General features: G+C 58.6%; 3 protein-coding genes across 6 annotated transcripts in view; 1 reads left to right on the top strand and 2 right to left on the bottom strand.

Moving 5' to 3' along the window:
* On the bottom strand, nucleotides 1-1,825 carry TIMM29 (translocase of inner mitochondrial membrane 29). The gene is made up of 2 exons (XM_047846888.1): nucleotides 1,613-1,825; nucleotides 1-1,531 (listed from the first exon to the last, which is right to left on the bottom strand). Exons 1-2 carry the CDS (start codon nucleotides 1,704-1,706, stop codon nucleotides 843-845), a joined length of 783 nt encoding a protein of 260 aa, XP_047702844.1. The 5' UTR covers nucleotides 1,707-1,825; the 3' UTR covers nucleotides 1-842.
* On the top strand, nucleotides 1,823-7,265 carry YIPF2 (Yip1 domain family member 2). 2 transcript variants are annotated; one of them, XM_047846873.1, is made up of 10 exons: nucleotides 1,823-1,961; nucleotides 2,142-2,202; nucleotides 2,603-2,760; nucleotides 2,854-2,931; nucleotides 3,872-3,959; nucleotides 5,262-5,378; nucleotides 5,490-5,656; nucleotides 5,733-5,915; nucleotides 6,019-6,131; nucleotides 6,233-7,265. In XM_047846873.1, exons 2-9 carry the CDS (start codon nucleotides 2,172-2,174, stop codon nucleotides 6,112-6,114), a joined length of 918 nt encoding a protein of 305 aa, XP_047702829.1. In that variant the 5' UTR covers nucleotides 1,823-1,961; nucleotides 2,142-2,171; the 3' UTR covers nucleotides 6,115-6,131; nucleotides 6,233-7,265. The 2 variants fall into 2 exon arrangements, with proteins under 2 accessions (XP_047702829.1, XP_047702820.1); XM_047846864.1 differs by having other exon boundaries at nucleotides 6,004-6,131.
* The window catches only part of CARM1 (coactivator associated arginine methyltransferase 1), a 39,357-nt gene continuing 19,511 nt past the window's right edge, over nucleotides 6,328-26,173 (bottom strand). For 2 of the 3 annotated variants that reach the window (XM_047846834.1, XM_047846850.1), the window contains exons 2-16: nucleotides 20,971-21,096; nucleotides 19,291-19,397; nucleotides 18,259-18,363; nucleotides 17,266-17,376; nucleotides 15,895-16,072; nucleotides 13,675-13,765; nucleotides 13,412-13,493; nucleotides 9,793-9,878; nucleotides 9,516-9,605; nucleotides 8,932-9,069; nucleotides 8,756-8,845; nucleotides 8,559-8,671; nucleotides 8,387-8,464; nucleotides 8,057-8,125; nucleotides 6,328-7,893 (exon numbers count right to left, since the gene is read on the bottom strand). In XM_047846834.1, coding sequence (XP_047702790.1) covers nucleotides 7,751-7,893; nucleotides 8,057-8,125; nucleotides 8,387-8,464; nucleotides 8,559-8,671; nucleotides 8,756-8,845; nucleotides 8,932-9,069; nucleotides 9,516-9,605; nucleotides 9,793-9,878; nucleotides 13,412-13,493; nucleotides 13,675-13,765; nucleotides 15,895-16,072; nucleotides 17,266-17,376; nucleotides 18,259-18,363; nucleotides 19,291-19,397; nucleotides 20,971-21,096 — 1,607 coding nt within the window. In that variant the 3' untranslated portion in view covers nucleotides 6,328-7,750. The remainder of the gene's footprint in view (nucleotides 7,894-8,056; nucleotides 8,126-8,386; nucleotides 8,465-8,558; nucleotides 8,672-8,755; nucleotides 8,846-8,931; nucleotides 9,070-9,515; nucleotides 9,606-9,792; nucleotides 9,879-13,411; nucleotides 13,494-13,674; nucleotides 13,766-15,894; nucleotides 16,073-17,265; nucleotides 17,377-18,258; nucleotides 18,364-19,290; nucleotides 19,398-20,970; nucleotides 21,097-26,173) is intronic. The other variant, XM_047846841.1, reaches the window with a different exon arrangement.

The raw sequence follows: 26,173 nt of genomic DNA, 5'->3' as shown, positions 1-26,173 counted from the left end.
TTTCATCTCAAGGTTTTATCAAGCAGCCACAAACCACGCGGGTGACAGAGGTAGTCTCATTCCTGTATCTGTAAAGGAGGGTCATCCTAACCTTTGTACACTAACACATCCCATTCCACAGGATTCTGGGTTTTCAGGGTTTCTGAAATATAAACAGAATCTATGATTCCGTAGATAATTCCAAATTAAATAATGTTTTCCCCTTCTGCGTCATTTTGACATCACTGTCCTAGGTGGTAAAAAGTTTGGTGTTGGTTTTTGCAAAATGCTGTCCTGTGAAGTCTGCAGTCCTCCCACTGCAGTCTCCGGGTGGGGTGTGGCTTCCTGTCAAACATTACCATTTGGGGTACCCTGGGGGAAGGGGGCGTAGGATGCCTGTGGTATTTTCCCACTTTCCTCTGAGACTAGTAATTTTTTAACTTTATTTTCAAATAGAGACACTTAGGACAACGAAAAGAACGTTGCCAAGCTTAAAATAAAAATCTGAATAGTCTTAGGAGAGCGCCGGAGTCACTCGACACTAGGATCCCTCGGGCGAGGGGCTGTGAGACTCCACGAAAAGTTCATTTACACAAAGGGCTCACACCGAACGCTCGCAGCGCAGCGATCAACTCCACCGTCTTACCGCTGGGCCCTCCCTGACCCAGAGGGCTCCGCAACCGCTTCAGCTAACAAGGAACAAGGGGAGGGGGAGAGGGAGGGCGGCCTTCTAGAAAGGTGGCGAAAACGCAGGGAGAGCGCTCTCTGCACAGCATTTGCTTCCCCGGCTCGCAGCGGCCGTGCGCTCCGGGCCACACAAGCCGCCGGGGCTCGGAGCCCGGACCCGACCCAGGCCCGGGGTTTCATCTGGGCCCCTCGGGCCGCACCAGGGAGTCGGCCTGGCTGAGGGCGAGTCGGTCCTTCTTCTCCTTCTGCAAGACCTGCTCCTCCCACAGCGCCTGGTCCACCTGGTCGTCGGTGAGCACCACGGGCTCGTACTTCTCGTCGAAGAGCCGCTCGTTGGTCTCGGAGCGCAGCTGATGGGGCCCGACGACGCGCAGGTGGGCCGGCAGGTGGAGGAACTCGTCGTCGTTAACGTCGCAGTCGCGCATGCGGCCGGCCAGCACCCACCAGCGGCCCACGAAGCCCACGTCCAGGATCCGGTCCGGGAAGTCGGCCCAGCGGGGCTGCAGGTAGCGGCAGCGGGCCTGGTAGAGGCTGGCCTGGGCGTCGACGGGCGCCTCGTACACGAGCGAGCACAGGCCCAGGCTCACGTGGCGGAGGCGGCCGCGGCCCCGAAGCCAGAGCAGCCGCTGCACGTGGCCCTCGGAGACGCGGTTGCGGGTGGCCGGGGCCAGCAGCAAGAGGGTCCCCGACGCGTCGAGCAGCGCCTCCTCGAAGGCCGCCTCGCCGGGCGCCAGCGCGCAGCAGGCCGCCGCGCCGCCCAGCAGCCCCACGTACGCGGCCGCCCGCCCGGGCCGGGCCCGCGCCGCCGCCGCCGCGTCCCCGCAGGCCTCCGCGTAGTCTCGGAGCAGTACGCGGGCCCAGGAGCCTGGGGGGAGGGAAGCGGGATAGACGCGGTGACGGCGGGCCGCTGCGGCCACCCACCCCGCCGCCTCCCGCCGCTACTCACCCAACCGCGCCCACACGCCGGGCTTCGCGGCCGCTGGGCCCCCAGGGTCTTCACGGTTTCGGGACCAAAATCTTTTCAGAGCGGCCGCCGCCATCCTCTTCCGGCTTGGCGTCCCTGTTCCGACGAGAAACGCCGGGAATGAGAAGGAAAAGGCCCCGGGCGGGGGTGAAGGGGGGTGTCTCTCCTGCGGAAGCGTCAAGCGCGCCGGAAGTGGCTTCCCGTCGGAAGAGGATAGAAGACGGACACGGTGCCGGATGTTGCTGTCTGGTTTGAGCGGGGCCGGCTGCGGCGGGTAGGCGGGCCGCGCAGGCGCAGAGAGTCTGGGCCACGCCGCCCGAGGGAGCCTCAGGTGAGGGGGGCGGGGTGCACCTGTGGGGCGGGGGCGGCGAGTTCAACCCCCCCCCCCCCCGAGGCTCGGTGCCCTTAGCTGCCAGGCTGGGCTCGGTGCTGAGGGATAGACATCGGTGGGGTGAGGGAGGGCACCGCATTAATTGGGTTGGGGGCGGGCGTCATTGGCTTCTGTCCTCAGAGCGGGATGCGGTGACGCCCCTGGGTGACCATGGCAGCGGCCGACGAGCTGGCCTTCCACGGTAAGTGCGGCCGCGACCTGGCCCGAGCTCCTACTCCCTCCGCCGGCCGGAACCTCCCACCCAAGATCTGATTGCCGTGTAATCTGAATCCCCAGTCAGCTGTGAACCCTGACCCCGACCTGACACCCATTCCTGACTCGAACCCCGCTCCAACCCTGAACTCAGATCTCAAAGCAAAGCTTCTCTCCCAGACCTGACCCCATCCCAGCACCAGGCTTAAGTTGTAGGCGTGCGAGACCACACCTTCTAACTCCCGCCAAATTTAGGAAGCTGGGACCGTAGTTGGAGGGAAGGGTTAGGTGGCCCCGGTTGGGAGTCTTGGCCCCCAGATGAGCAATGGGCCAAACCAGACTCTCCTGACACCTAAAACCTGCCTGTGGCTCGTATTCCTTCTCGACAGAGTTCGAGGAAGCCTCTAATCTGCTGGCCGAGACCCCAGATGCGGTCACTACCAGCGGAAGTGGTCAGCTGACCCCACAGGGGCACGTGGCTGTGGCTGTGGACTCAGGTGGTAGCTATGGAGCCGAGGAAGAGGTCGAAGAGAGCGACAAGACAGCGGTGAGTCACAAAAGTGCCCGTGCCCTGCCTCCGCCCCGCCCCCACCCTCTGCCCAGGCTGTAAGGGCAGCCACTGAAAGCCTGTGCCGCGCAGCTCCTGCAGGAGAAGCAGCAGCCTGGATTCTGGACCTTTGGCTACTATCAGAGTTTCTTTGACGTGGACACGTACCAGGTCAGGCCCTGGAAGCTGGCGGGATGGGGCTTGGAGTCATAATGGGGTCCAGTCACTGTTCACTGAGCCCTCCCTGTGCAGCCGAGTGCCGGTAGTGCCCGGGTGGGAGGTCACGAGTTCCCCCCCCAGGCTGGTAGATGTCACTGTGGTGTGGTGTAAGGATTATGGGGTGATTGGGGCTCCTGTGAACACACGCTCTGACGGGCTAGAGTAGGGCCCCTTGGAGGAAGTGAGGGATGGGCTTAAGGCCTCGAGGAGAAGGAAGACTGAACTGGGTAGAGTGATGGGAAGCCTGTGTCCTAGGCACAGGGAGCGGCAGATACAGAGGACCCAAGGTGAGGGAAGGCACGAACTGCCACAGGAGCTGTCACTTGATCTGGCTGGAGAGGGTGAGATGGGGACAGGCAGGCAGAAGCCAGATCACAAAGGGCTCGTGTGCTGTGCTGAATTCGGGTCTTATCCTGAGGGTGCTGGGAAGTCGAGGAAAGGTTTAGAGCAAGAGAGGAATGGGCAGAATCAGCAGACCTGGTGCAAAGAAGATGGGTCAGAGGTGCCAGGGAGGGAGATGATAAGTCTGGGGTGCAGGGCAGGTCACAGAGTGGAGAGAGATGTAGGCAGGAGGAGGCCAAGAACTTGAGTGTCCCCGGGCTGGGAGGGGAGGCAGTGAGACAGGCAGTTGAGGGCAGCCAAGCTGAGAGGAGGGAGCAGCGGAGAGAAGGACGGCAGGCCCGGAAGGGTCCTTCAGAGTGGCAGCACGCAGTGGGTATGGAGGCTGGCCAGGGGAAGGGGCTCCAGCCCATCCAACCCCGGGGGAACATCTGAGCCCTTTCAGGCAGAGGGATGGGGAGTCGGCAAGGAAGGAGCCTCCAAGGGCTGGGCAGGAGCTTGGGGGGTAAGGGCCCCATGCAGGCTTCCATTCTGCACCTCACCTTGTCCCTAGGTCCTGGACCGAATCAAAGGCTCGCTGCTGCCCCGGCCTGGCCACAACTTTGTACGGCACCGTCTACGGAATCGGCCGGACCTGTACGGTGAGTGGTGGTGTGCATTCAGCTTGATCATTCCTTCAGCGTGGCTGGACTGAGTACCAGTCTCTGGAACGCAGCCGAGGGGAAGGCAGAGGTGCTCCCGGAGAGCGGGAAACACACATTCTGTGTGGGGAGACAGACCTGCAAAAGGCTCCCCAGGGCGGTGGGGCTCGGAAGAACAGTGGATGCTTTAGAGCACGAACGTTGCTGTCTTGCGTGGGTTGGTCAGGGAAGGAAGGCCCCTGAGGAGGAGAGAATGGGCCTTGTTCGGGTTGGGGAGACCTAGGGGAAGAAGATTCCAGAAGGGAGCGTAGGCCTGTGGTGGGAACATGCCTGAACTGCAGGGCAGTGTTGTCCGCGGAGCAGAGTGAGCTGCGCGAGGTCTCGGAGGTGACAGGCTTCAGAGGCCGCGGGGAGAAGGAGTCTCGGTTAAGGGCTCGTAGGCTTCCTCTGGCCGCGGCGGGGGGGCAAGGGCAGGTGCCAGGAGGCCAGGGAGGTGGTGAGTGCCGTGGCCCAAGTGTGGGATGGTGGGGCCGGGCCCCCGGTGGAGGGCAGTGGTTGGACTGTGGAACGTGTCTCAAAGGTGGAGCCGACAAGATTTGCTGGCGCACCAGATGCGGGGTGGGAGGAGACACGCGACGATGGCGCCTAGATTTTCGCCGGAACCACTAGAGGGATGGAACTGTCAGTCGGTGACTGGAAACGCTGGGCGGGTTTGAGGGGAGAGCCCAAGCGTGCCAGGCTGGAGTTGGGAGATGCCTAGATGTGCAGCACGTGGAAATGTTGACGATAAGCCTATAGTTCAGGGCACAGACCCGGATTTGAAGCCAGCTGGGGAGTCGTTAGCCTAGAGGTGACATAAGGCCCTGAGGGGGCACAAGATCACGCAAGGGGTGAACACAGATGGAGACGAATGGCTAAGGACCGGGCCCTAGCCGGGTCCCAGCCGGGTCCCTGTCATTAAAGGGATCGGGGGCTACAGAGGTTGAGGAATTGCCGGGGAGGTGACGCGGAAGCCAGGAGCATGGAGTCCTGCCTAGAAAGCACACGTGGAGTGTTTCCAGAAGGGAGAGAGCAGCTACGGCAAAGGCTGCCGGAAAGTCAAGAGGAGGGACCGAGCCAGCACCCGATGCAGCCACCCCAGGTCATCGCTGGTGGCCTGTGGACGAGTCCGGTTGATGGAGTGGGGGTGGGCCGGGGCGGGTAGCTCAGAGCTTGGCAAGAAGCTTGGGTCCTAGCACAGTCGACACGGGACAAGTCACCTGTCCCGGAAGAGCTGGGCCCTTCACCGTGCCCTGCCCGCAGGCCCCTTCTGGATCTGTGCCACACTGGCTTTCGTCCTGGCCATCACTGGCAACCTGACGCTGGTGCTGGCCCAGAGGAGGGACCCCTCCATCCACTACAGCCCCCAGTTCCACAAGGGTAAGTGGAAAGGGCAAGGCCTAGCCCCGGGCAGGGCTGGGAGTGCCGCGGGGCCCGGAGCTGGGGGGGAGGGGGCGGTGGTGACTGCCTGCCCTGCCCTGTGCCCCGTAGTGACCGTGGCCGGCGTCACCATCTACTGCTACGTCTGGCTGGTGCCGCTGGCGCTGTGGGGCTTCCTGCGGTGGCGGAAGCGTGTCCGGGAGCGCGTGGGGCCTTACACCTTCCTGGAGACCGTGTGCGTCTATGGCTACTCCCTCTTCGTCTTCATCCCCACTGTGGTAAGTGTGGCCCGGGGATGGGGGCGGCGGGCGCCATGGGGACGGCCCGGTAGCCAGCTGCCCGTGTCACCCCCAGGTCCTGTGGCTCATCCCTGTCCCGTGGCTGCAGTGGCTGTTTGGGGCGCTGGCCCTGGCCCTGTCAGCCGCTAGCCTGGTGTTCACTCTCTGGCCTGTTGTCCGAGAGGACACCCGGTTGGTGGCCGCCGTGCTGCTCTCCACGGTCGTGCTGCTCCACGCCCTTCTGGCCACAGGCTGTAAGGTATGGGGGTGGGCGGGCGGGAGGCGGGGCCTGGGGTCGGGGCGTCACCGGCCCCCACCGGCGCTGACCCTGGGGGGCTTCGGTTCAGCTTTACTTCTTCCAGCCGCTGCCCCTGGAGCCCCTGGTGCCTCCACCCCAGGCCACGTCTCTGCCCCTAAACCTGCTGCCGCCGCCCACCCCAAGGTCCCAGGTGACCTAGGAGGGCCCGAGCCGCAGGTAAGGACCAGTTTCCGGCCGTGACTGAGGGGTCTTCCCGCCTCTCCTCCTCGAAGGAGGCCTCACCGGGCTGGCTGCTCTTAGGAGTCTCTCTCTTTCAGGCTCCACACGAGGGGACGCCTCCGCCTGCCCTGCCCCTCACACGAGGACTGAAGGCCCCCTCGACACCTCGAGATCGCTCTGCTACTTTCCAGACTTTTCTTACAAAGCAAACACTTTTATTTTCTATGCAAAGGTGATTTCAGAGAATTTATATAAAGGTGGGAAAGGGGCAGCCAAGCAGGGAGCTTCCGGTGTGGCCATCGCCCCCACGGGCTGCCCGCTAGGCCTCTGCTTTCCCTGGGGGGACGGTCGGGAGAGCAAAGGGGGCCACCCCCACCTCAGCTGTGCCTGCCCTTCCCGGGGTGCCCGGTCAGCAGGTCCTGGGGCCTCCTCACCTGAGCTCCACCACGGCCAAGTTTGGAGGGGTTAGAAACGGGGCGGGGGAGCAGAAGTAGAAGAAAATGGCCTGTGCTGAAACATACATTTCCTTGTTTATTTTTTTTGTTTTTTGGGGGGTGGGGGGGTGGGGAGAGGTCCCTGCAAGGCCCCTTCCCAGGCTAGGGAGGGACCACAATGCCATCATAGTAAGAGGGACTGGAGCATCTACAAATGTGGGGGGAAACACACAGGCCTAATGTGAGCTACAAGGGAAAAGGACGCCTTCCACGACCGAGCCTCGAGGTCTCTCAGGTCCGCCCCGAGCGGCTGACGGTGGCCCTTTCCTCCAGGCCTGGGGCCCACGGGGCCACCTGCTCTAGCTCTCGGCAGGGGTGGGGGAGGGGCCCTGCAGGGGCTCGGGGACAGGACAGCAGCAAGAGGCAGGGGCCGAGGACGGAGGGCCTTCCCGACAGCCGGGGTGGGTTGTACATTCAAGTGTGAGGTGAACCCTTTGGTGGGAGGGGGCCTCGGGTCTCCAGAGGCCTGGCCCCACCCCTGTCCCGAAGACTCGGCAGGGCTGCCCCTCACCACTGAGCCTCTGAGTGGGGGAGAGGGGCTGCTGGCTCGGCCCGGCCGGCCTGGTTTCTCAGAGGGTCTGTGGATTGACACTGGTTCTTCTCGTAAAAAAATAAAATTAAAAAAAGCAGCATGTCACGCCCATTGTGACCAAGGCCTGGTAGAAGGGGAGGCCCCGCCCAGTCAGGACCGCCTTCCCCCTGGAGACAGGCGGGGGGGGGCCGGCGCCGAGGGACCCGTTAGGGGGTGGGGGGTGCGCAGCTGCTCCCCCGACCTCCCCGCCAGGCCTGCAGCTGTCAGGCCCGGACACGCCTGTTACGGAGGATGTCAAACCCAGGTCAGGGTGGAGGGCAGGAGGGGGAAACGGGGCTCCCACGACATGATCTCGTGTAAAATACGGCAGCGACACACGCTCGGGGCCAAGATGTGGGTGGGCGGTGGAGTGGGGGCGGCGGCGGCGATGTCGTGTAAAAAAGTGTCCGAGTTCCCATAGCAAAGAGGGCCGTGACCGGGTGTTTGGGCTTCTCCGGTACAGGGGTGAAAGCCGCCCAGGCAGGGGGGTGGGTGGGCAGGGTCTTCATTTGGTTTCCTGGTGCTGTCAGTCTGTTCCACGCCGGAGGGGCCTAGCTCCCGTAGTGCATGGTGTTGGTCGGGATGGACATGGGCGAGGCCATCGAGATGGCGGGGCCGCCCATGGTGAACTGGCTGTTGACCGCGTAGTGGGCACTGGAGCCGCCGCCGCCGCTGCCCTGGGCGCCGGAGGACCCTGTGGGGCGGGCGCGGGCACTGAGAGGCCAGCTCCGCCCCCTCGCCCGCCCAGACCCGCAGCAGAGGCAGAGAGAGAGAGAGCAGGCGAGAGGGCAGGCGGGTGGCCCGGGGGGTCCGCACACTCACACCCGCGGGACCCCGCTCCCGCCGCCCGCCGTTACCTTGGACAATCCCCGTGCTCATTATGGAGCCCATCCGGGAGTGGGTGTGATTGACAATCCCCGTGTTGGCTGCGCGGCAAGAGGGAGGGAGGAAGGAAGGGAGACGGCGTCACCGCCCCCGGCCCGGCCCACACTCTCGTCACTGGGGTGTGGGCAGGGTGGGCACAGCGGCTGCAGAGCGAGGCAGAGAGGAACGGAACAGAGGGCCTCCGCCAGGAGCCCCAGGAAGAGGAAAAGGTGACGTCCAGACACCGCGGCGCAGAAAGCCCGAGCGCGCAGACGTTCCTGGACGCCGCCCCTCGTTGCCTCCGGACCCCGGGGGACACTCACCTAAAGGAATCAGGTTGTTGTGGCCCACGCTGGAGCCGCCGGCAATAACACTGCTCAGGTCGTAGGCGGTCGGCATCCCTGCGCGCAGAGAGGGAGAGGTCAGGGCCTGGGCGACAGGGTCTCTGCCCCCGGGGGTCCCCACCGCCGGCCTCTCCCACGCGGGGCTGCTCACCGGCCACGGCCATCCCGCTGCTGAGGTTGTAGGTGCTGCCCGTGTTCCACATGTTCTCCGAGGGGGACGTGTAGTGGGAGCCGGGTGGGGGCGAGGGCGTCGTGCCTGTGTATCTGCAGCAGACAGACCCGGGCGTGGGGGTGAGAGGCTGCGGGCCAGGAGGGGCGCCCCGCATTCAGGCCGAGGGCTGATCCTACCTGAAGAAGGGGTTTTTCAGATCCAGGAGGTTACTGGATTTGGAGCCCGTCTGGTCTACCTGGGCCACAATACTGATGTCATAGCTCTGTCTGCAGAGAGGGCAGGGGAGGGACAGCCATGAGCTGGCTGGGTAGAGGAACCCCTGCCTCCCCCAGCCCCAGGTGGCAGCTCACACCTTTTGTTGGCAATAAGCAGACATGTCCCTGAGAGCGTGTCCCCGGCCTTGGCGAACAGTGGTGACTGGAACAGGCACCGGACCTGGTACCAGTGGGTCAGGGGCTCCGTCGGGGCCGTGGACAGCCACACTGTCATTCTGTCAAGCAAGGACAGGCGTACGCTTGACCAGGCTGGAGCCACTACCCTGTGCACCTTGAGCTCTACACGGGCACCTCTGATGGGTGCCCCGGGGGCCTGGAGCCAAGACAGGCTGGCTGTCCAGGCGTCCCAGGCACAGGCCCGCGCATACATACAGATCCACAGGGGGTCCGCTCACCCTGATGTCTGCGCCGAGAGACAGAGACCAGGTTCCGTGAAGGACAGCCACCGAGTGCAGGGTAGACACTCCCTCCCACAACACTCTCCGGCTCAAAGGTGAGACCTCACTGCCTTTCAGAGGGGCCACGGAACCTAGTCCCCTAGGCCTAGTCCTTCCTCCTAGTCCCCAGGCAGCCTTCCGAGGCAGCCAGGCCTGGGGGTCACTGCAGGAAGTCCTGGGGCCGGGACAGCGGGGAGAGCGCGGCCTGCTCCGGTTGTACTCACATGGAGCCGATGAAGGCGACATCGAACCAGAAAGCCAGACCGTGAACTAGCCCGGAATGCAGCATGTGGAATTTGAATGGGATTTCTATCCTGGAAGGCAAAGGGCAATGATTACGGGGGAAGTCAAACAGGCTGCCGACAGAGGGGGGTGGCTGGGGGCGGTGTCCTGGGGCCCCTGCGTGCCCACCGCCCTGGGGCAGGATGCCTGAGGGCGTCTGTGGTGGCCCTAGACTCCAGCAGGAACCGGGCTCAGGAGGAGGGGCACGGGTGCCGGTACCTGTGCAAATCTCCTTCTTTGGCTTCTAAGAAGTTCACCGTGTACTTGACAGACTTGGCCATCAGGATCCGGATGTCAAACGTATCCTGGGAGAGACCACAGCGGGACTTGGCTTCAGGCACGGAGGCCAGGCGGGAAGGGGAGAGCTGTGCCCCCCTCCCTGTCTGGCCACGGCCTCGAGGCCGTTCGGCTAAGCCCACTTCGCCCTCCCTTCTTAGACGTTTTGGGGGAGGACGAAGCGGTACGCCACCGTGGAGGGCAGCGAGGCGACAGCCCTCAAAATCACCACCTTTCACGGGCATTAAAGACTCGTTCTGGGAATTTAACCTACGGATCCACGTGCACGTTTGCAAGCTCACACGCGTAATTAGGTTGTCTAGAGTAGAGACACATTCGGGAAACCATCTCGTTACACCACCAACGTGCCATCCATAAAAGACTGTATGAGAACTAACGAAAGAACGAAGAAAGAACAGACAGGGAAAGATCTCCGAGATAAACCGCTAGTTAAAAAGGAAGCTGGAGAACTATGTGCTCACGTCCGCACCCAGCTATGACGAAGGCTTTTCATCAGACTAACACTCTGGAGAAGAACTGTGTGAGCTGAATAAAATATACAGGAAAACTACAGCCTGGTTTGAAAGCACTGAAGAGTACCGAGAGCAGCCACGGCTTTGGGAGCCCACATCCTAGAGAGAAGGGAGATGTGTTTTGGCCTGTGCCTTTCCCCTTGGGGCAGGACCTTTCGGCAGCCTCCCTGGGTGGGGAAAGCAAAACGGAGGCTCAGGGTTACCAAGGCAGCTAGGATTCAAGAGGTCAAGATACGAAACAAAAGGGAAATGTAGACACAGGTGGATGTTCTACATACAGTTTCACTTTGTGGCATTTGCCAATTCCTGAGCTGTGTGGAGGGCGGGGCTCAGAGACAAAGAACCAAAGCAGAAAGCCACTTATAAGACACTGAAAAAGTAAGAAAAGGCTCAGGTGCATACTGGTGCTGAGAGGGTGGGACGAGGGACCCCCCCCCCCCATGGGGCACCCACCGTGGTTACATGGAGACCACTGCAGGCGAGGCCCTAAAGCAGCAGTTCTCCAAATGTAGTCTCTTCCAGAGCACTCCCAAGGTCAAAGCTATTTTCATAATACTAAGATGTTTTCTGCCTTTTTCTTGGGTTCACTCACCTGTGATAAACACAACCGATTGAACACAGAAGCAGAATCCAACTGTCTTCTATGAAGCCAGACATTAAAGAGACTTGCAAACTAAAAAATCCCAACTGTTCTCGCTGAAAACTTTTGGAAAATAGTTTTTTTTTCCCTTAAAAATGCTATTTATGGTAACCTGTAATGAGCTTATTGTTATTTTTTTTTATTAAAAAAAATTTTTTTTTTTTTACTTTTATTTATTTTTGAGACAGAGAGAGACAGAGCATGAACAGGGGAGGGTCAGAGAGAGGGAGACACAGAATCTGAAACAGGCTCCAGGCTCTGAGCTGTCAGCACAGAGCCCGATGCGGGGCTCGAACTCATGGACTGCGAGATCATGACCTGAGCCAAAGTCAGACGCCCAACCGACTGAGCCACCCAGGCGCCCCGAGGTTATTGTTATTTTTAAATAAATATATATTTTTTAATTTCTTGGGCTTAATTTTTAATACCAAGAGATATTGACAGTATATCAATAGCTAAAACACTAACAAAAGCTCTTTGGGATCCTCCATTTTTGAGAATGTAAACAGGCTTAAAAAATGTAAAACAGGTCACTGAGACCAAAATGCTTGAAAACCACTGCCTGTCTTACAGGGAAAGCTAGAAGTAGACCAGCAAAGTCAAGTCTGAAAAGCAGCCTCTAAATATATCAAGTGCCTTATAGGACCAAGGTGATCTATCTATATATGGCTAATTGCCTGAAGAAAAACAAATACTTGGAAGGAAAGACATCATCCAGAGCCTCTATAATTTTTCATTCTGGTATCCAATGACCAGGCATACCAAGAAACAGAACAAGAGAATGAGGACCAAAAACTAAGAGAATATAAACAAAAAACAAATACACTGAACACCCAGATAGTGAAAGTGACCAAAGATTTACAGTATGTACAAGAAAAAAGGTAGAAAAAAATGTATTTCAGAGAACTAAAATAAAAAAAATAAGCAAAATGAGATCCTAGTACTGAAATTAAGAATTAGAAAATCAGCTTAAATGGCAAAGAGAAGATTAGAACTGGAAGATGGATCAGTAGGAAATGTGAAAATGAAGCAGAGAAAAAAGGATGGAAGGAGAAAGAGAATGGGGCAGAGGTAGTGCTTAAAAAGACAGTGCCCAAGAGTCTCCAAAAACTAGTGAAAGACATCAAGTGCGGGGAAATAATGTAACCTTATTAATGCAAAAAATAACAAAACAATTTAAAAGAACATTCAGGATAAAGGGAAAAAGATGACAAATTTAGACCCACAGAGATCAGTAATTACATTAAATGTAAAATGGTCTCAATGTTGTAATTGAAAGACAAAAATAAAAGGTCAATCTGACTAAAAAACAAATGCAAAATACATGCTGCTTACATGAGGCAAACGTTAAGTAATAAGGACACAAAAAGGTTGAAGGTAGAAAGAAAAAAACATACTGTACAAAGATTAACCAAAAGAAGGCAAGAGTAGCTAAACTACTATCAGGAAAAAGAAAAAAAAAAAATATTTTAGGCCAACCTGTACTACTTGAGGAAAAAAAAGGAACCCTTTTTATATAGTAATAAAAGGATCAATGCAACAGGAAGATACAACAGTCCTAAATCTGTATGCACCTAATAACACAACGCCAAAAAACATAAAGCCAAAACTCAGAAATGGAAAAAGAAATCTACAATCAGTGATAGGAAAAGCAGATCCCAACCTCCCCCCCACCCTGCCCCATTTCAGTAGAGGTAGGCAAGATTTGACCAATATGATTAACTAACATGACCTAATTCTTAATACAACATTCTTCTCAACTGATAAACATTTTTTTCAAGTACAGAGAGAACATTAACCAAAAGAGATCACATAGTGGGCATGAAGCAACTGTCAACAAATTTCAAAGGACTGAAATCATACAGTGTATGTTCTCTGAACACAGAAATAAACTAGTTTGCTGATTATGCTATATTTTGAGAGAAAAAAAAAAAAGACTATATATATGTGTGTGTGTGTGTATTTGTATATGCACATTTAGATATAAAACTTCTGAAAATATATCTAAGAAATACTGTTTGCCTGTAGGCTTTCAGTTTATACTTTTATGATTTTTGAACCATGGGTCTATATATCAGTTCAAAAATCTCAATTAACATCAATCAAAATCAGTTCACCAAGAATCAATTCATCTAACAGCAGTTTGCATGTATTGCACGCTTACTGTGTGTTAAAGCACTCTACACGCATTGCCACTTTATTCCCAACTACCCCTGTGTGAGAGCTCTGTGTAGCAGCAAAAGCAAGAGCTCAGAGAGGGGCGGCGGCTTTCCTAGGGCTGCAGAGCTTGCACAAGACCTAACAGGAAAGCCCACGCCCGCCTCTTGTCACCCCAGAGGAAGGCCATGCCTAGTGCCAACTGTGATAGTGCCTTGAATGCCCCACTTACCACCACAGGCTGCCGGAAATACTCGTCCACTGCAGCGCCTCGGAGGGCTGACAGGTCCACTCCATGGAAGGATGGCTGGTACCTGCAGAGAGCCCCCATTCCCACAGCAAGGTTACCAGTAGCAGGAGAGACAGGTGGGGCAGGCTGCCTTCTCTCCCAGCTGGCCCTCAACCAGCCCAAGTCTTTCGGGTCCTACTGAGGATGCGGAAAAAAAGAGAAGCGGGGCCATCCCTGAGAAGGCAGGACACCCAGGTCACACTCACCAGAAGTTGGCCTTGGTGAACTGCTCCATGTAGAGCTGTTCATCCGTGAAGGGTGCCAGATGGACGTCACCAATGGTGGGGAACATGTTTCCTGGGAGTGGGGGGCAGGGAGGGGTGCTGACGTCAGGGTGGAACATCCCAAAGCGCCTGGCAGAGCTTCCAAATGGCCCCTGGATCCCCAAGCCTGGGACTTCCCAGCCTCTCATTCATTCATTTGTGCATTCGTGCGACACAAAGATATGGAGCACCGTCTCTGCCACTGGCCAAGATGAGCACTTGACGTGCACGGTCTCGTGAAACTTGGCCGGCCAGCCAGGGAAGCACGAAGGCCTGTCCTTGTGTTCCATTACCAGGGCCGGGAGGTGGGAAGGCACCTGCCAAAGCCTCGGGGGGTAAGCAAGTGGTGCCTGGGGTGCAGCCAGGCCTCCGGGTCCCTGCTCAGCCAGCCAGGTGGTGCCTCTCGAGTGCTGCTGTCCATGGACAGGTGCGCAGCCAGGGAAAGCGAAGCAAAGCGCTCCGGACAGGGCGAAGGCAAGCCCTAGAATATGCCGTCAGCGCCTCGGATGAGGCTAGAGGCTAGGTGGGGGGGTTCAGCTGAATCTCGGCCTCTGGCAAACAGGTGAGCCACTTGGCCACCCTGGTCTGGCACGTGGGCTGACACGGGAAGGGGGGTTGGCCACGGTCCTCCCTCCGTGTGACTCCACAAACAGACGGAGGAGTCCCAGTCAGTGGCAGAGAGAGCCAGGGCTTGGGAGGCCCCACCCCCCTGGGGTAGTCTAGGGCCCCAGGTCACCTGGCCTCCAGATGCGGGCCTCCCTCCCTCCTTCCATGCAGGAGAGGGGGGCCCTGAGGCACTGGCAGGAATCTGCCTCCTCTTCCCGCTAGAAGGCTCAGCTACAGCCACCGGGATGGGGCGGGGGAGATGCCTGACTTTGGCTCGGAGGCCACACTCCAGGCCACGTGGCCAGGAGGAGACCGCCAGCCCCCAAGGGCGTTACGGGAAAGTGCCCCTGCTCCGGAGGCACCTAAACGTATGTGGCTGGAGAGAGGATTCCCTTCAATCCACTGAAGAGCATGTTGGGATGGATGAAGACACGCAGGCTGGGGGCAGGAGGGCAGTGCGGCCGGCCCGGCCCGCAGCCTCGTCACGGGCGGGCTGCCCGCCGGAGCCTGACGCCCCTCTGTGCTCGTGCCCCATGAGGAGGAGCCCATTCCGCTGAGGCACCACCCCCCGCTAGCTCAGTCTATCCTACAGGACGGGAAGGGAGGAGAGGGGGTCCAGGTCACCAGCACCTCCCCCCCCCCCCCCCCCCGCCCCCGCAGGCAGCCTGGCTTCCCACACGCGCACCCGTAACACAGCCCCCAGCGGCGGGAGTACAGCCTGAGGCCAGTCCCTGCAGCCCAGACCCAGGGAGGCCAGAGGACCAAAAGCAGGTGTTTCCCCCACAGAACCACCCATCCCCTGGCCCCCACGAGGCCTGCCAGTCCACCAGCTTCCCGTGTTCTGTCCCACGGCTGCTGCCCTGGCCAGGGTCCCCCTGTGCCACACACACCCACACGTGCACACAACCCCTTGCTTGCACAGAGATACTCAAAACACACACACAAACCATGAACGGAAACAGAAATACCAGTAGACGTTCCAGGCCGTGCACATAAACCCCAGGGACATGCGTAAGTATGAACAGCCTGCGACCCAGGTGTGCGGACAGGCAGGCACAGCGACACAGACAGGAGGCCACAGAAGGGCAGGCCAGACAGCGGCTCTCTGACGCTCGAGAACCCCCAGCCCACTCTCTCACACACACGAACTCCCTCCTTCGTCTCCCTGGCTCGGCGGAGCTCAGGGGCCTGTCACGCCAGGATGAGGTCTGTGGCGCCAGGAACGAAGACGGAAGGCTGGCTCCTCGGGAAGGTGCCCAGCACAGAGTACCTTCTGCACCTGCCACAACCCCCACTCCCAGCTAGATACTGTCCCCGCGACACAGGACCTAAGACAGCAGAGGCGGCCGGGAGGCTGTCCGGGGGCAGGGCAGGCGGAGGTCTGGCCGGGGGGGGTGGGCAAGGGACTGGGGGTAAAGGCCCGGATGCCCCCGGCACCCCAGGCTGCCAAGGCAAGCAGGCAGGGCACAGAATCACAATGGTACCAACTGAGCAGCAGCCAGGGGCCCTGCGGCGGGACCCCCTGTGGCAGCCACCTGCGCCGGCAAGGACACTCACCCCCCGGCCTCAGGTATTTCTTGGCGTGGAGGTAGCTCTCGAGCATGCGCTCGTTGAAGAGCATGTAGCCCATGGGCTCCGAGATGATGATGTCCACCTGCTCGGGGAGCGAGACTTCCTCCACCTTCCCGGGGATGACCACGATGCGCTCAGTGAGGTTGTTACTCTTCACCAAGACCTGCGGGCGCGTGGGGGGGCGGGGGGCCCAGAGGCGTCATGGGGGTCCCCGCACCCAGCCACACCATGAGTCGTCACCAGACCCTTCCTCTCGGGGGCAGGCTTCCACCCACGCACGGCCACCAAACCCCCGCCTCTCTCGTCAGCATTCCAGCCACAGCCACTGCCAGCCACGGCCCACGAGTAGCTCACGGCAACCTCAGCCCTCTCTCGGGGCCTTTCCTGCCGCGGCTCCCTGGTCCCCCGATGTCACCTCCACCCTTCGAGGACAACAGCTGATGGGAGTAGGCAGGACGAGGAGGCTTTGCTACAGCCACCAAAGCTAAACTCGGACACACCCTCCAACCCGGGGACTCCAGTGCTAAGAACGTGTCCTACACACGTCACCGCACACGAGAGGGGACAGAGCGTGGGGGGTTCAGCAGAGCACGTGTTTGCGCTGCAAAGACCGAAGCGGCCCAAAGGTCGATGACAGCCCAGCTGCATCTAAACGGACAACGGTCCCCGGGGCGAAGGGATGCCTGGCAGCCACTCGAGAGGGTGAGGGAGCTCTTTACGTGGGGACACGGACAGTCCCAGGCACGCGGCACGGGGGGCCGGAGCACGGCAACGTGGCAGCGTGCGGTCAGAGGACGCAGGCCGGCTTTCGGAGCCCCGGGGCGGCCCTGAGAGCCCCCCCCCTGCCACAGGTCTCCCTCGTTCCAGAGTGGGGGGCCAGGCAGTTGGGAGGCGGGGTGGGGGAGGGAGGTAGCCTCGCAGTTAACCCTTCGCAGCGTTTCGGTCCTGAGCCTCGTGAACGAAGGTTTCAACGCACGGAAAACGAAACGAGGAAACGACAGCATAAACGAAAGGAAAGCTTGCTGTTACCCACACTCCACAGAGGCGGGGAGTGGGGCTCGGGGCGGGGCCGCGATCCCACCCTGGTCCGTGTGACCGCACAAGCTGCCCCTCGGGGGCAAGGGGCCGTCCCCCCTCTGAAGAGCTCCGAGCTGGCTCCGACCCCGTCACGGAGGGCACACACCACCTCCCGTCCGGCAAGCCCGTTGACCCGTGGTTCCGGGAGACAAGAGACCAGAACAGAGAAGCGCTGCGCCCGGGCTCCCCGGATGTGGGGGTCAGGTCTCCCAGCGGGGCCAGCTTCCCCAGGCCGGAACAGAGCTCGAGGACAAGCTGGGGTCCCCGTGGGCCGCTCACCTCTGCGTGCTGGGCCATGGTGCTGGCCTCCACCGCGTAGATCTTCCTCGCCCCGGCCTGGGCGGCGAAAAACGAGAGGATGCCAGAGCCACAGCCCACGTCCAGAACGATCTGGAGGAGGAAGGGGGCGGTGAGAAGCGGACGCTAGTGAAGCGAGGGTGATCCTAACGGACGTGCACGTCCCCCGGCGCTCGCTCCCCGCAGGACCCTCCCGGCCGAGTGTGCTCCGTGCCCTTCGGCCCGCATCCCAGCAACACAGGCCGGCCGCCCCCGGGGCTGGAGCACGTGGGCGCCCCTAGCTGGAGTCCGAAGGCGGCAGAGCAGGATTTCTGAAGACTGCTAGGATGTTAAGACCATTACACGCCCTCAGGACGGATTCAGAAAGGACCGGTTTGGGCAACGATCAGGGTTTGGGCAACGATCAGTCTACGCAGGCAGCGTGGACGACTCCAGGCACGCCTATAGCTTCTCTGGGGATGAGCACTCCCTAAGTGCAGCCAGGAGCCCCTCTTTCTTTTTAGTCACGAGTCTATGCTACTACGTAACAGTAAAAAGATTTTAAAAGCGACTAAGAAAATAACCAGACAAGTGACAGTACATCCGCGTGACTTACTGGCCTGTCCCAAGACCTCTCGTTATGGGGGGGAAAGGTTTTCTGCAGGAGGAGTACACAGAATGAGATCCTATTTTGTAAACCCGTTAGTTAATCAATTCTAGATTATATACGCCGATGCACGCATAGGGGGAAATCTGGAAAAAACCCTTACTGTTGGCTCTGGAGGTGAATGACAGAGGCTTTTTTTTTGCGCCTACTGGGTTTTCACAAAAAGTAGACTCTGCTCTTGTAATCCGAAAAAATTAAAGATGAAATCAACGAGCAAAGAAAAACACAACTGGAGACAACCGACAGAGCGCGGGGGACCTGGGGCCTGGGCGGAGGGGCCCAGGGGAGGGGGGAGGAAAGCAGCCGCTCCCCCGGCCAGGCCCGCTCACCTTGTCCTTGAAGTCCGTGTGGTTCTGCAGGATGGCGCGCTGGTAGGTGCCTGTCCGCACGTAGTCCTGCATCATGTTCTGCTGCTGGGACAGGTAGCCGTAAAACTGGAACAGAGACACGCCAATGGCACAGGGCACGCGGCGGCACAGACGACCGTGGCCCTGGCTGGCCCTGCGACACAGGAGGGCCCACCGTGGGCGCAAACCTCCCTTGGGAGGCTGCACCCCCTCTACCGACCCAGACCCCGCTGGCAGCTGCCGGCCGCTCCGGGAAAGGGAGTGGGAAGCCTCAGGCAGCCCCCAGGAGGGTCACCGCCACCATCACCGTGGCCAACGTGTGCAGCCGGGTGCTGCCCGGACCTGGGAGCCACCCAGGAGAAGTCAAGATTTGCCACAGGAGGGGTTCTGGGATTGGGGGCCACCTGCCCCATCTTAGGGTCCCCAACGAAGCAGAGGCGTAGAACAGACAGAACCCTAGAACTCAGAGCGCCAGGCGGGTGAGGTGCTGCGGGGTCTCTCTGTAAGACAACGGGCGATCGGGAGGCAGCGTGGCACCTGGGCAGGGGCACAGGCTTTGGCATCAGGCAGACCTGGCTTCCCATCTTGGCTCTGTTGCATAATAGCTGTGTGACTTGGAGCAAGTCACTTAACCTCTCTGAGCCTCAGTTTTCTCATCTGTAAAATGGGGACAATAATAGTACTTACCTCCTAGGGTTGTTGGGAGGCTCAATGCATCTGCAGGTGTAAAAGCGCTCAGACCAATGCCTGTTCGGTCCGTGATAACTGTGCTACTGTTACTCAAAACGCCTGTGAACCTGAGCTTCACCTGCACTCAATTCCTCCAGCAACCCTCCTAGGCAGACCCTGGCATCTCCGTTTCACAGATGAGGAAACTGAGGCCCAGCAGGCGAAGGAAACCTGCCCGAGGCTACGTGGCTAGTAAGGGGCAGAGCCAGGACGAGCACCCAGGTGGGCCTGCCCTTTGCTGCCCACCCGGTGGCGGCAGCCTGGTCGGGGGTGACGCGTACCCACCTGGAAATACTGCACGGCGGAGGACTCCTCTGTGCGCTCGCTGAACACCGACCGCTCCAGGGTGTGGCCCCGACAGGTTTTCAGGATGTTATAGAAGGAACAGAAGTCTGGAAGGGGGAGGCCAGGTCATCGGTGGGCATCTCGGGGGTGGGGTTCCATCTACGTGCACACCCCGACTCTCCTAGTTTGAGCATGCGTGCTTGGTGATCTCTTTGTCCCCAAACCAGTGCTGAAATTCACGAAGAAGGGCAGCCAAACCCTGCCTCTTGGTGGCCGGCATGAGGCCGGGATTTTGCAGTCGGGGGCGGGGAGCGTGTGTGTGTGCTCCGCGCGGCCGGTGGGGCCGACGAGCCTGGCCGAAGCCTCGGGAGGACACGTGCCCGCTGAGCCAGGGTCAAACCTCACAGACTGGCCCGAGCCCAGGAACCGCAAGCACCCCTACAGGGTCTGTGTGGGGCCGACTGGGAGGGTGTGGGCGGCTACCCAGCAGTAAATGTATTTAACAACCTGAACTATACACGTAAAAATGGTTAAGAGGGTAAATTTTGTCATGCGTATTTTAACCCAGTGCCTTAAAAGTAGAGATTTCTAAGGCAAGCTCTTAAAAAATTAAAATCTGCAGTTTGGGAAGCTGAAAAAGTCCTGGAGGCGGATGGGGGCGACAACGGTGGGAGCTCGCGCGGTGCCCCCGGGCTCTACGCCCAGAAAGGGTTAAGACGTTAAATGTCTGTTATGTGTACTTTACCTCCATTTAAAAAACTGGTGGAATTTAAAGGGAAAAAAGCCAACTATAAATATTCATGGAGTCGGAAAAGACTAGATTGACACCAGCTCCCACTGCTCACCCCTGGGGTGGTGTTTTAAACACCAACTTCGGGTGAGGGTGATTTACGTAAGTAAAGAAAGAAATGGGGCGTAAGACTGCCTCCTGCGGTGGAGGGGGTCAGTCACCTGGCTCCTTCCACCCCATCCGGCTTCCTCTTCCACCCGGGGCACCGGGACTGCTGCGGGGGTGGGGTGGGGTGGGGGGCTGGCGGCAGAGGGCGGGCAGCTTCTCCACCTCGACTCTCCCAGCCCGGCCACCAGGATCACCGACATCACCTGCGGTGACCAGGCCTGGCTGCTGCACCAGTAAGCGGTCTCCAGCCCCAGGCGCCCCACCACCTCGGCTGCTGACCTCCACCTGAGCCACCAGCAGTCGCCTGGGGCTCTAAAAACCCTCCTCGGGAACCGGAAACCGCCTGCATCCACTTGGATCCCGGAGCAGGGTCCGCACAGAACCCTCCCGTGGCTTCTCTACGCGCTCGGAACAGAGCTCTGGCTGCCTCAGCTTCCGTCTCGCTCCCATCCTCCGCTGCCCCCAGACTCGCCCCCAGGCTCCACTAGGAGACCTGGGGTGCACCCAGGCCAGGTGGTCAGGACAGGCCTCTTGCAGGAAGGGAGGTAAGAGCTGAGCCCAGGAGGACCCAAATGATTCGGCAAGGGAAGGTCTGGGGAGGAGCGTTCCAGGCAGAGAGAATGTCCTCTTCCCACGAACGTATCTCCGCATGGGAATAATTAATTTCTGCTGGCTCCCTGGGACAGACGGATGGGCCGTGACCGAACAGGGCTCCAGGTCCCCCGCCAGCCACGGCTGACGGATCACCGGCCGTGTGCCGCCAGGACGGAAGGGACACGTACCATTGGGAGTGGCGAACTGGATGAGGACGCTGTTGCAGCCCAGGGTGATTATGAAGGACTGCTTGCCCACGCGGCTGCACTCTGTCTCTCGGGACACCGAGCACTTAAACACACACACATCTTCGTCTGCAAGAGGACAGAAGGGAGCATGAGCCAAAGGGTCCCGGAGCCGGCCGAGCAAGGCTCCCCGTGGGCTAAGTTTGTTCGAGTCATGTCCCCGCCACCGCCACCCCGCTCCTCACAGCCCCCAGGTTCTTCTGAGGCTCCATAAAACCCGCCCCGGGCCCACTGCCGTGTGTGCCCCGTCTGCCCAGCCCACACTGAGGAAGAGGGGACGGCCGATCGGGCAGCAGTGACACAGGACAAAGCATGTCGAGGGGAGAGGACAGCTGTCCACAGAGCGACCGAGGCCGAGGGTGGGGGTGGGGGGTGGCCAGGCGCCGTGGGGCCGAGCAAGACACCGGGGCCCGGGGGCACCTCTGCCAGGACCTTCCCTCACAGAGCGCCTCCTGGTGCCCAGGCCCCCGCTCACCCAATGGGCGCTGAGGTGGGAAGAGGGCCGAGAGCAGGGCCACTCTGGCAGGGTCGGGGGGGCTACGGGAACCCAGCTGAGCGAGTCTGGCATTGATTCACCAATGCCCCCGTCACACGGGGAGATCACCGGTTCTCCCAGCTGGCAGGGGCGGGTGGGAGCCAAGCCAGAATGCCCGGGGGCGCCTCTGCTTGAGCCTGAGCCCTTCCCTCTTGGATTCGGGCGGCGCAGTGAGTCTAAGCGGGGTCCCGGGAGCCGGACGGCCCGGGTTCGTGTCCCACACGCACCACTCGGTGTGTGATTCGTGCAGGTCACTTAGCCTCTCTGAGCCTCGGTCTTCTCATCTGCCAAATGGGGCTGACGGTGGGGCAGGCACAGGGCCCGGCACACGGCGAGCACGGCATCCACGAGCCGCCACTAATTACTGTTACCGCTCGTTCCTTCGCCCTCAAACGGTGAAACTTTGCGTCACCAGAAACAGGCCGAACCGACACGCCCGGGAGGCCCTGGTGTGGTGCGGCGGGACAGACACGGCATCTGTGTCGCATTCTTGGCACAAGTGTCCACCCTGGTCCTCTTGCGACGGCTCCAGACCGTGGGGTAGTCGGCGAGACAGCACGCCTGCTCTCCTCCTCAAAGCGGCAATGCCAGGAAAGAGGCGAATTTTGGGGAGCCTTTCCAGAGCGAGGGTCACCAAAAACATGTGACCCCAATGCCACCAGTGCCCCAACTGGAGACTAACGAAACCTTTTCACAAGCTGTTAGGGACCATTGGGAAACTGAGTGTAGACCGCGGGTGTGACAAGGTTAGATGACAAACGTGTGACGACAGCATGTGGGTCCGCAGAATAATGCCCTCATTCTTCTAAGAAACGGAAGTACTAAGTGAATTCTTGTCACGTCTGCAACTTGCCTTAGAGTAGCTCATCAAATAGACAACTACAAACCACACGTACAGAGAGCAGCCCGAGTACCAATGTGGCCAAATGTCCCCGTCACCCCAGAAAGCCAAAACCATCTTGAAAAAGAGCAAAGTGGAAAGACTCACCCTCCCCAATCTCACACCTACTTTGAAGGTACCGTGATCAACATGGAATAGTACTGGCAAAGGAGAGACCAACGCAATAGAATCGGAGTCAAATTAAAACCTTATGTTTATAATCAACTGACTTCTTTCATTTTTCTTAGCAATCTCTATACCCAACGTGGGGCTCAAACTCATGACCCCGTGTTTAAGAGTCACATGCTCTTCCGACTGAGAGAGCCAGGCATCCCCGTCTTTCAACAAGGGTGCAAAGAGCACTCAATGGGGGGGAAGATGGTCTCCTCAGCAAATGGTACAGGGACAGGTGGATGTTCATGCGCAACAGAATGAAGCTGGATCCCTACCTCACACCACATATGAAGCCTGACTTGACTGAGTACAAGAGCTAAAAACTGTAAAACTCCTGGAAGGAAACAGAGGGGTAAATTCTTCCTGAACTTGGATTTGGCAAAAAGATTCCTCAAGGTGACATCAAAAGCAAGAGTATCAAGAGGAAAACTAGATACACTGAACTTCATGAGAATTGAAAACTTTTGTGCATCATAGGACACTATCAAGAAAGTGAAGGGGCGTCCGGGTGGCTGTCAGTTAAGCGTCTGACTTGGGCTTGGGTCGTGATCTCACAGTCTGTGAGTTCATGCCCTGCGTCGGGCTCTGGGCTGACAGCTCGCAGCCTGGAGCCTGCCTCGGATTCTGTGTCTCCCTCTCTTTCTGCGCAACCCCCCCCCCCCCCCCACCGCCCCATCGCTCGCACTCTCTCTCTCTCTCAAAAATAAATAAGCATGAAGAGAAATTAAAAAAGTGAAGATGACCTGGAGAACGGGAGAAACGATGCACAAATCATATACCTGAGAAGAACTCAGTGTCCAGAACATATAAAGAATTCATTCAGCGAAAAGGTAAACAACCCAATTCAAAAATGGGCAAAGAACCTGAACAGACCTTTCTCCGAAGAAGATATAGGACTGGCTAACAAGCGCATGCAAATCAAACCACAGGGAGACACCGCTTCACACCCACTAGGACGGCTAGAACTTTAAACAGATAGGGGAAAATTACAAGTGTTGGCAAGGATGTGGAAAAATTGGAACCCTCACACCCTGGGAGGTATGTGGGGGCATGAAACTATGAAACAACTCAGCTGCCAGGGAACGGGGTCTGGTGGTTCTTCTTTCAAATGTTAAACATCAAATTACCATTTGACTCAGCAACCCCACTCTTGGGGATGTACGCAAAAGAACTGAAAGAAGCAGTCAGATAAATACCTGCATGCAAATATTCAAAGTGGGACGATTTGCAAGAACCCGAAAGTAGAAGCAATTCAGATGTCCGTCCACTGACAGAGGGACACACAAAACGTGGCAGGTCCACGGGATGAACTGTTATTCTTCCATAAAAAGGAATGAAGTCCTGGGGCGCCTGGCTGGCTCAGTCAGGAGAGCAACTCTTGATCTGGGGGTCGTGGGTTCGAGCCCCACGTTGAGTGTAGAGAGTACTAAAAATAATAAATAGGGGCGCCTGGGTGGCTCAGTTGGTTGAGCGACCGACTTCGGCTCAGGTCATGATCTCGCGGTTTGTGAGTTCGAGCCCCGCATCGGGCTCTGTGCTGACATCTCGGAGCCTGGAGCCTGCCTCGGACTCTGTGTCTCCCCCTCTCTCTACCCCTCCCCTGCTCACGCTCTGTGTCTCTCTGTCTCTCAATAATAAACGTTAAAAATAATAAACTTAAAAAAATGAAGTCCTGACACGCACTACAACGTGGATGAACTTGAGAAACGTTATGCCGAGTGAAAGAAGCCAGACACAAAAGGTCACACACAAGTGATTCCGTGTACATGAAACATTCAGAATCAGTTAATCCACCGAGGCAGAAAGCAGACTGGTGGCTGTCAGGGGCTCGGGGGAGGGAGCCTGGGGAGTGACCACTTAATAGATTCAAGGTTTCCTTTTGGGGTGATGAAATGTTTTGGAACCAGACAGAGGTGGTAGTCACACAATTACGAATGTACCAAATGCCCCTGAATTGTACACTTTTTTTTTTTTTTTTTTTTTTTTTTTACTTATTTTGAGAGAGAGAGAGAGCGTGCACATGCACGAGTGGCGGGGAGGGCAGAGAAAGAGAGGGAGAGAGAGAATCCCAAGCAGGCTCCACGCTGTTAGCACAGAGCCTGATGTGGGGCTTGAACTCATGAACCCTGAGACCACGACCTGAGCCAAAACCAAGAGTCGGACCCGGACCCTTAACTGACTGAGCCACCCAGGCATCCCTAAAGTGGTTTGTTTTATATCATGTGAACTTTATCTCCGTAGAAAAAGAAAAACCTTTTCAACGCGTGGACGCAGATAGGAAGGGCCTATGGGTGTTCACCAGCTCTCTTGTTCTCACCCTGTGTACTCTGAGCGTGGACCCAGGTCCTGGAGGCCTCCTGGGGCCACAGCCCGGGTTCTGCCAGACGGCCTCACACCTCCAGAGCCGGGGGCCAGCCTCCTGACCACAGGCGGGAAAGAAGATCGTACTGTCAGGCGCCGCCCCAGACAGGGGGCTCCCAGGTCTGGCTGCAAGTGGGTCCCAGGAAGGGACCCTGGCACGGTGCCGTCACCCATGTCCCTCCTGGGGCGGGAGATAAGGCCAATCTGCCAGCCGCACCAGGGTAACAGCAAGCATACCAAGGAGGGCCTCTGTTTACCGAGCAGCCTGGCAACCCGACCAGCTGCCCCGGGCACCCCTGCAACCTGGCGCCCGGCAGGCAACCACGAGGACCTGTGGCCAAGGGAGCCCAGGCTGAGGGCGGCCCGACCTGTCCCATCACGGCAGAGGCAACCACAGCCCGTGGAGCCAGTCTTTTCTGACAGCCCGTCCCACAGGCCAGTCCCTGGCACACAGGAGGGAGGTGTTCAGTAAATATTTGACAAATCAAAAAAAAAAAAAAAAAAAAAAAAAAAAAAAGCTGGATCATATTCTTCCGTGTATTTAAAAGACTCAGAAACCCCAGCTCTTGGGAGGCCCTGCAGGACCCGTACCCCTCATTCACCAGTGGACCAGCTCCTGGCCTTTGCGCGCCCCTTTCCCCCTTTGCCCACTCTCCCCTCCTCTCACTAGGCTGATGGGCCCCCAGGACATGGGTGGGGTGGCGCTCAGCGGGCCGCCCACGTGGGGCTCTGGCTTCCTCACTGCCCAGGGTCGCACGTGCCCAGATGGAGCTGAGAACGCACACCGTGCCTCCTGGCCGGCTCCACGGTAGTAGGGGGTGGCCCTGGAAGAAAGCTTCTCCCCCCCTCCCTCCCCACCCCCACCCCACCCCCCCCACCCCCGGCCAAAGGAAAGAGGTCCAGGGCCTGGACCCAGCAGTGGCGATTAGGTGTCCCCGCCCCGCCGACACACACAAGGAGTGGCTGCGTCCACCAGGAAACCGCCTGCTAGGCTTGTCTCTCTCTTTCCTCTCAAGTCACCCCTTGATCCAGCCATCACCGGGTGAGCCATGGCAGAGACAGGAGCGACTCTGCGCGGTGCCTCCAGAAAGCAACCCAGAGTGCCAATCTGCCCTCGTCACGTCGGCCAGCGGATTCAGGGGCTGTGTGCACACGGCCAAGAGAGGTGGGGGACAGGAAGCGGGATGGGGGCTTAG

The sequence above is a fragment of the Prionailurus viverrinus genome, chromosome A2 (assembly GCF_022837055.1).
Source record: "Prionailurus viverrinus isolate Anna chromosome A2, UM_Priviv_1.0, whole genome shotgun sequence".
Classification (NCBI taxonomy): Eukaryota; Metazoa; Chordata; class Mammalia; order Carnivora; family Felidae; genus Prionailurus; species Prionailurus viverrinus.
The sequence above is the reverse complement of the archived record's forward strand: the minus strand, read 5'-3'. Positions and strand labels throughout refer to the sequence as shown.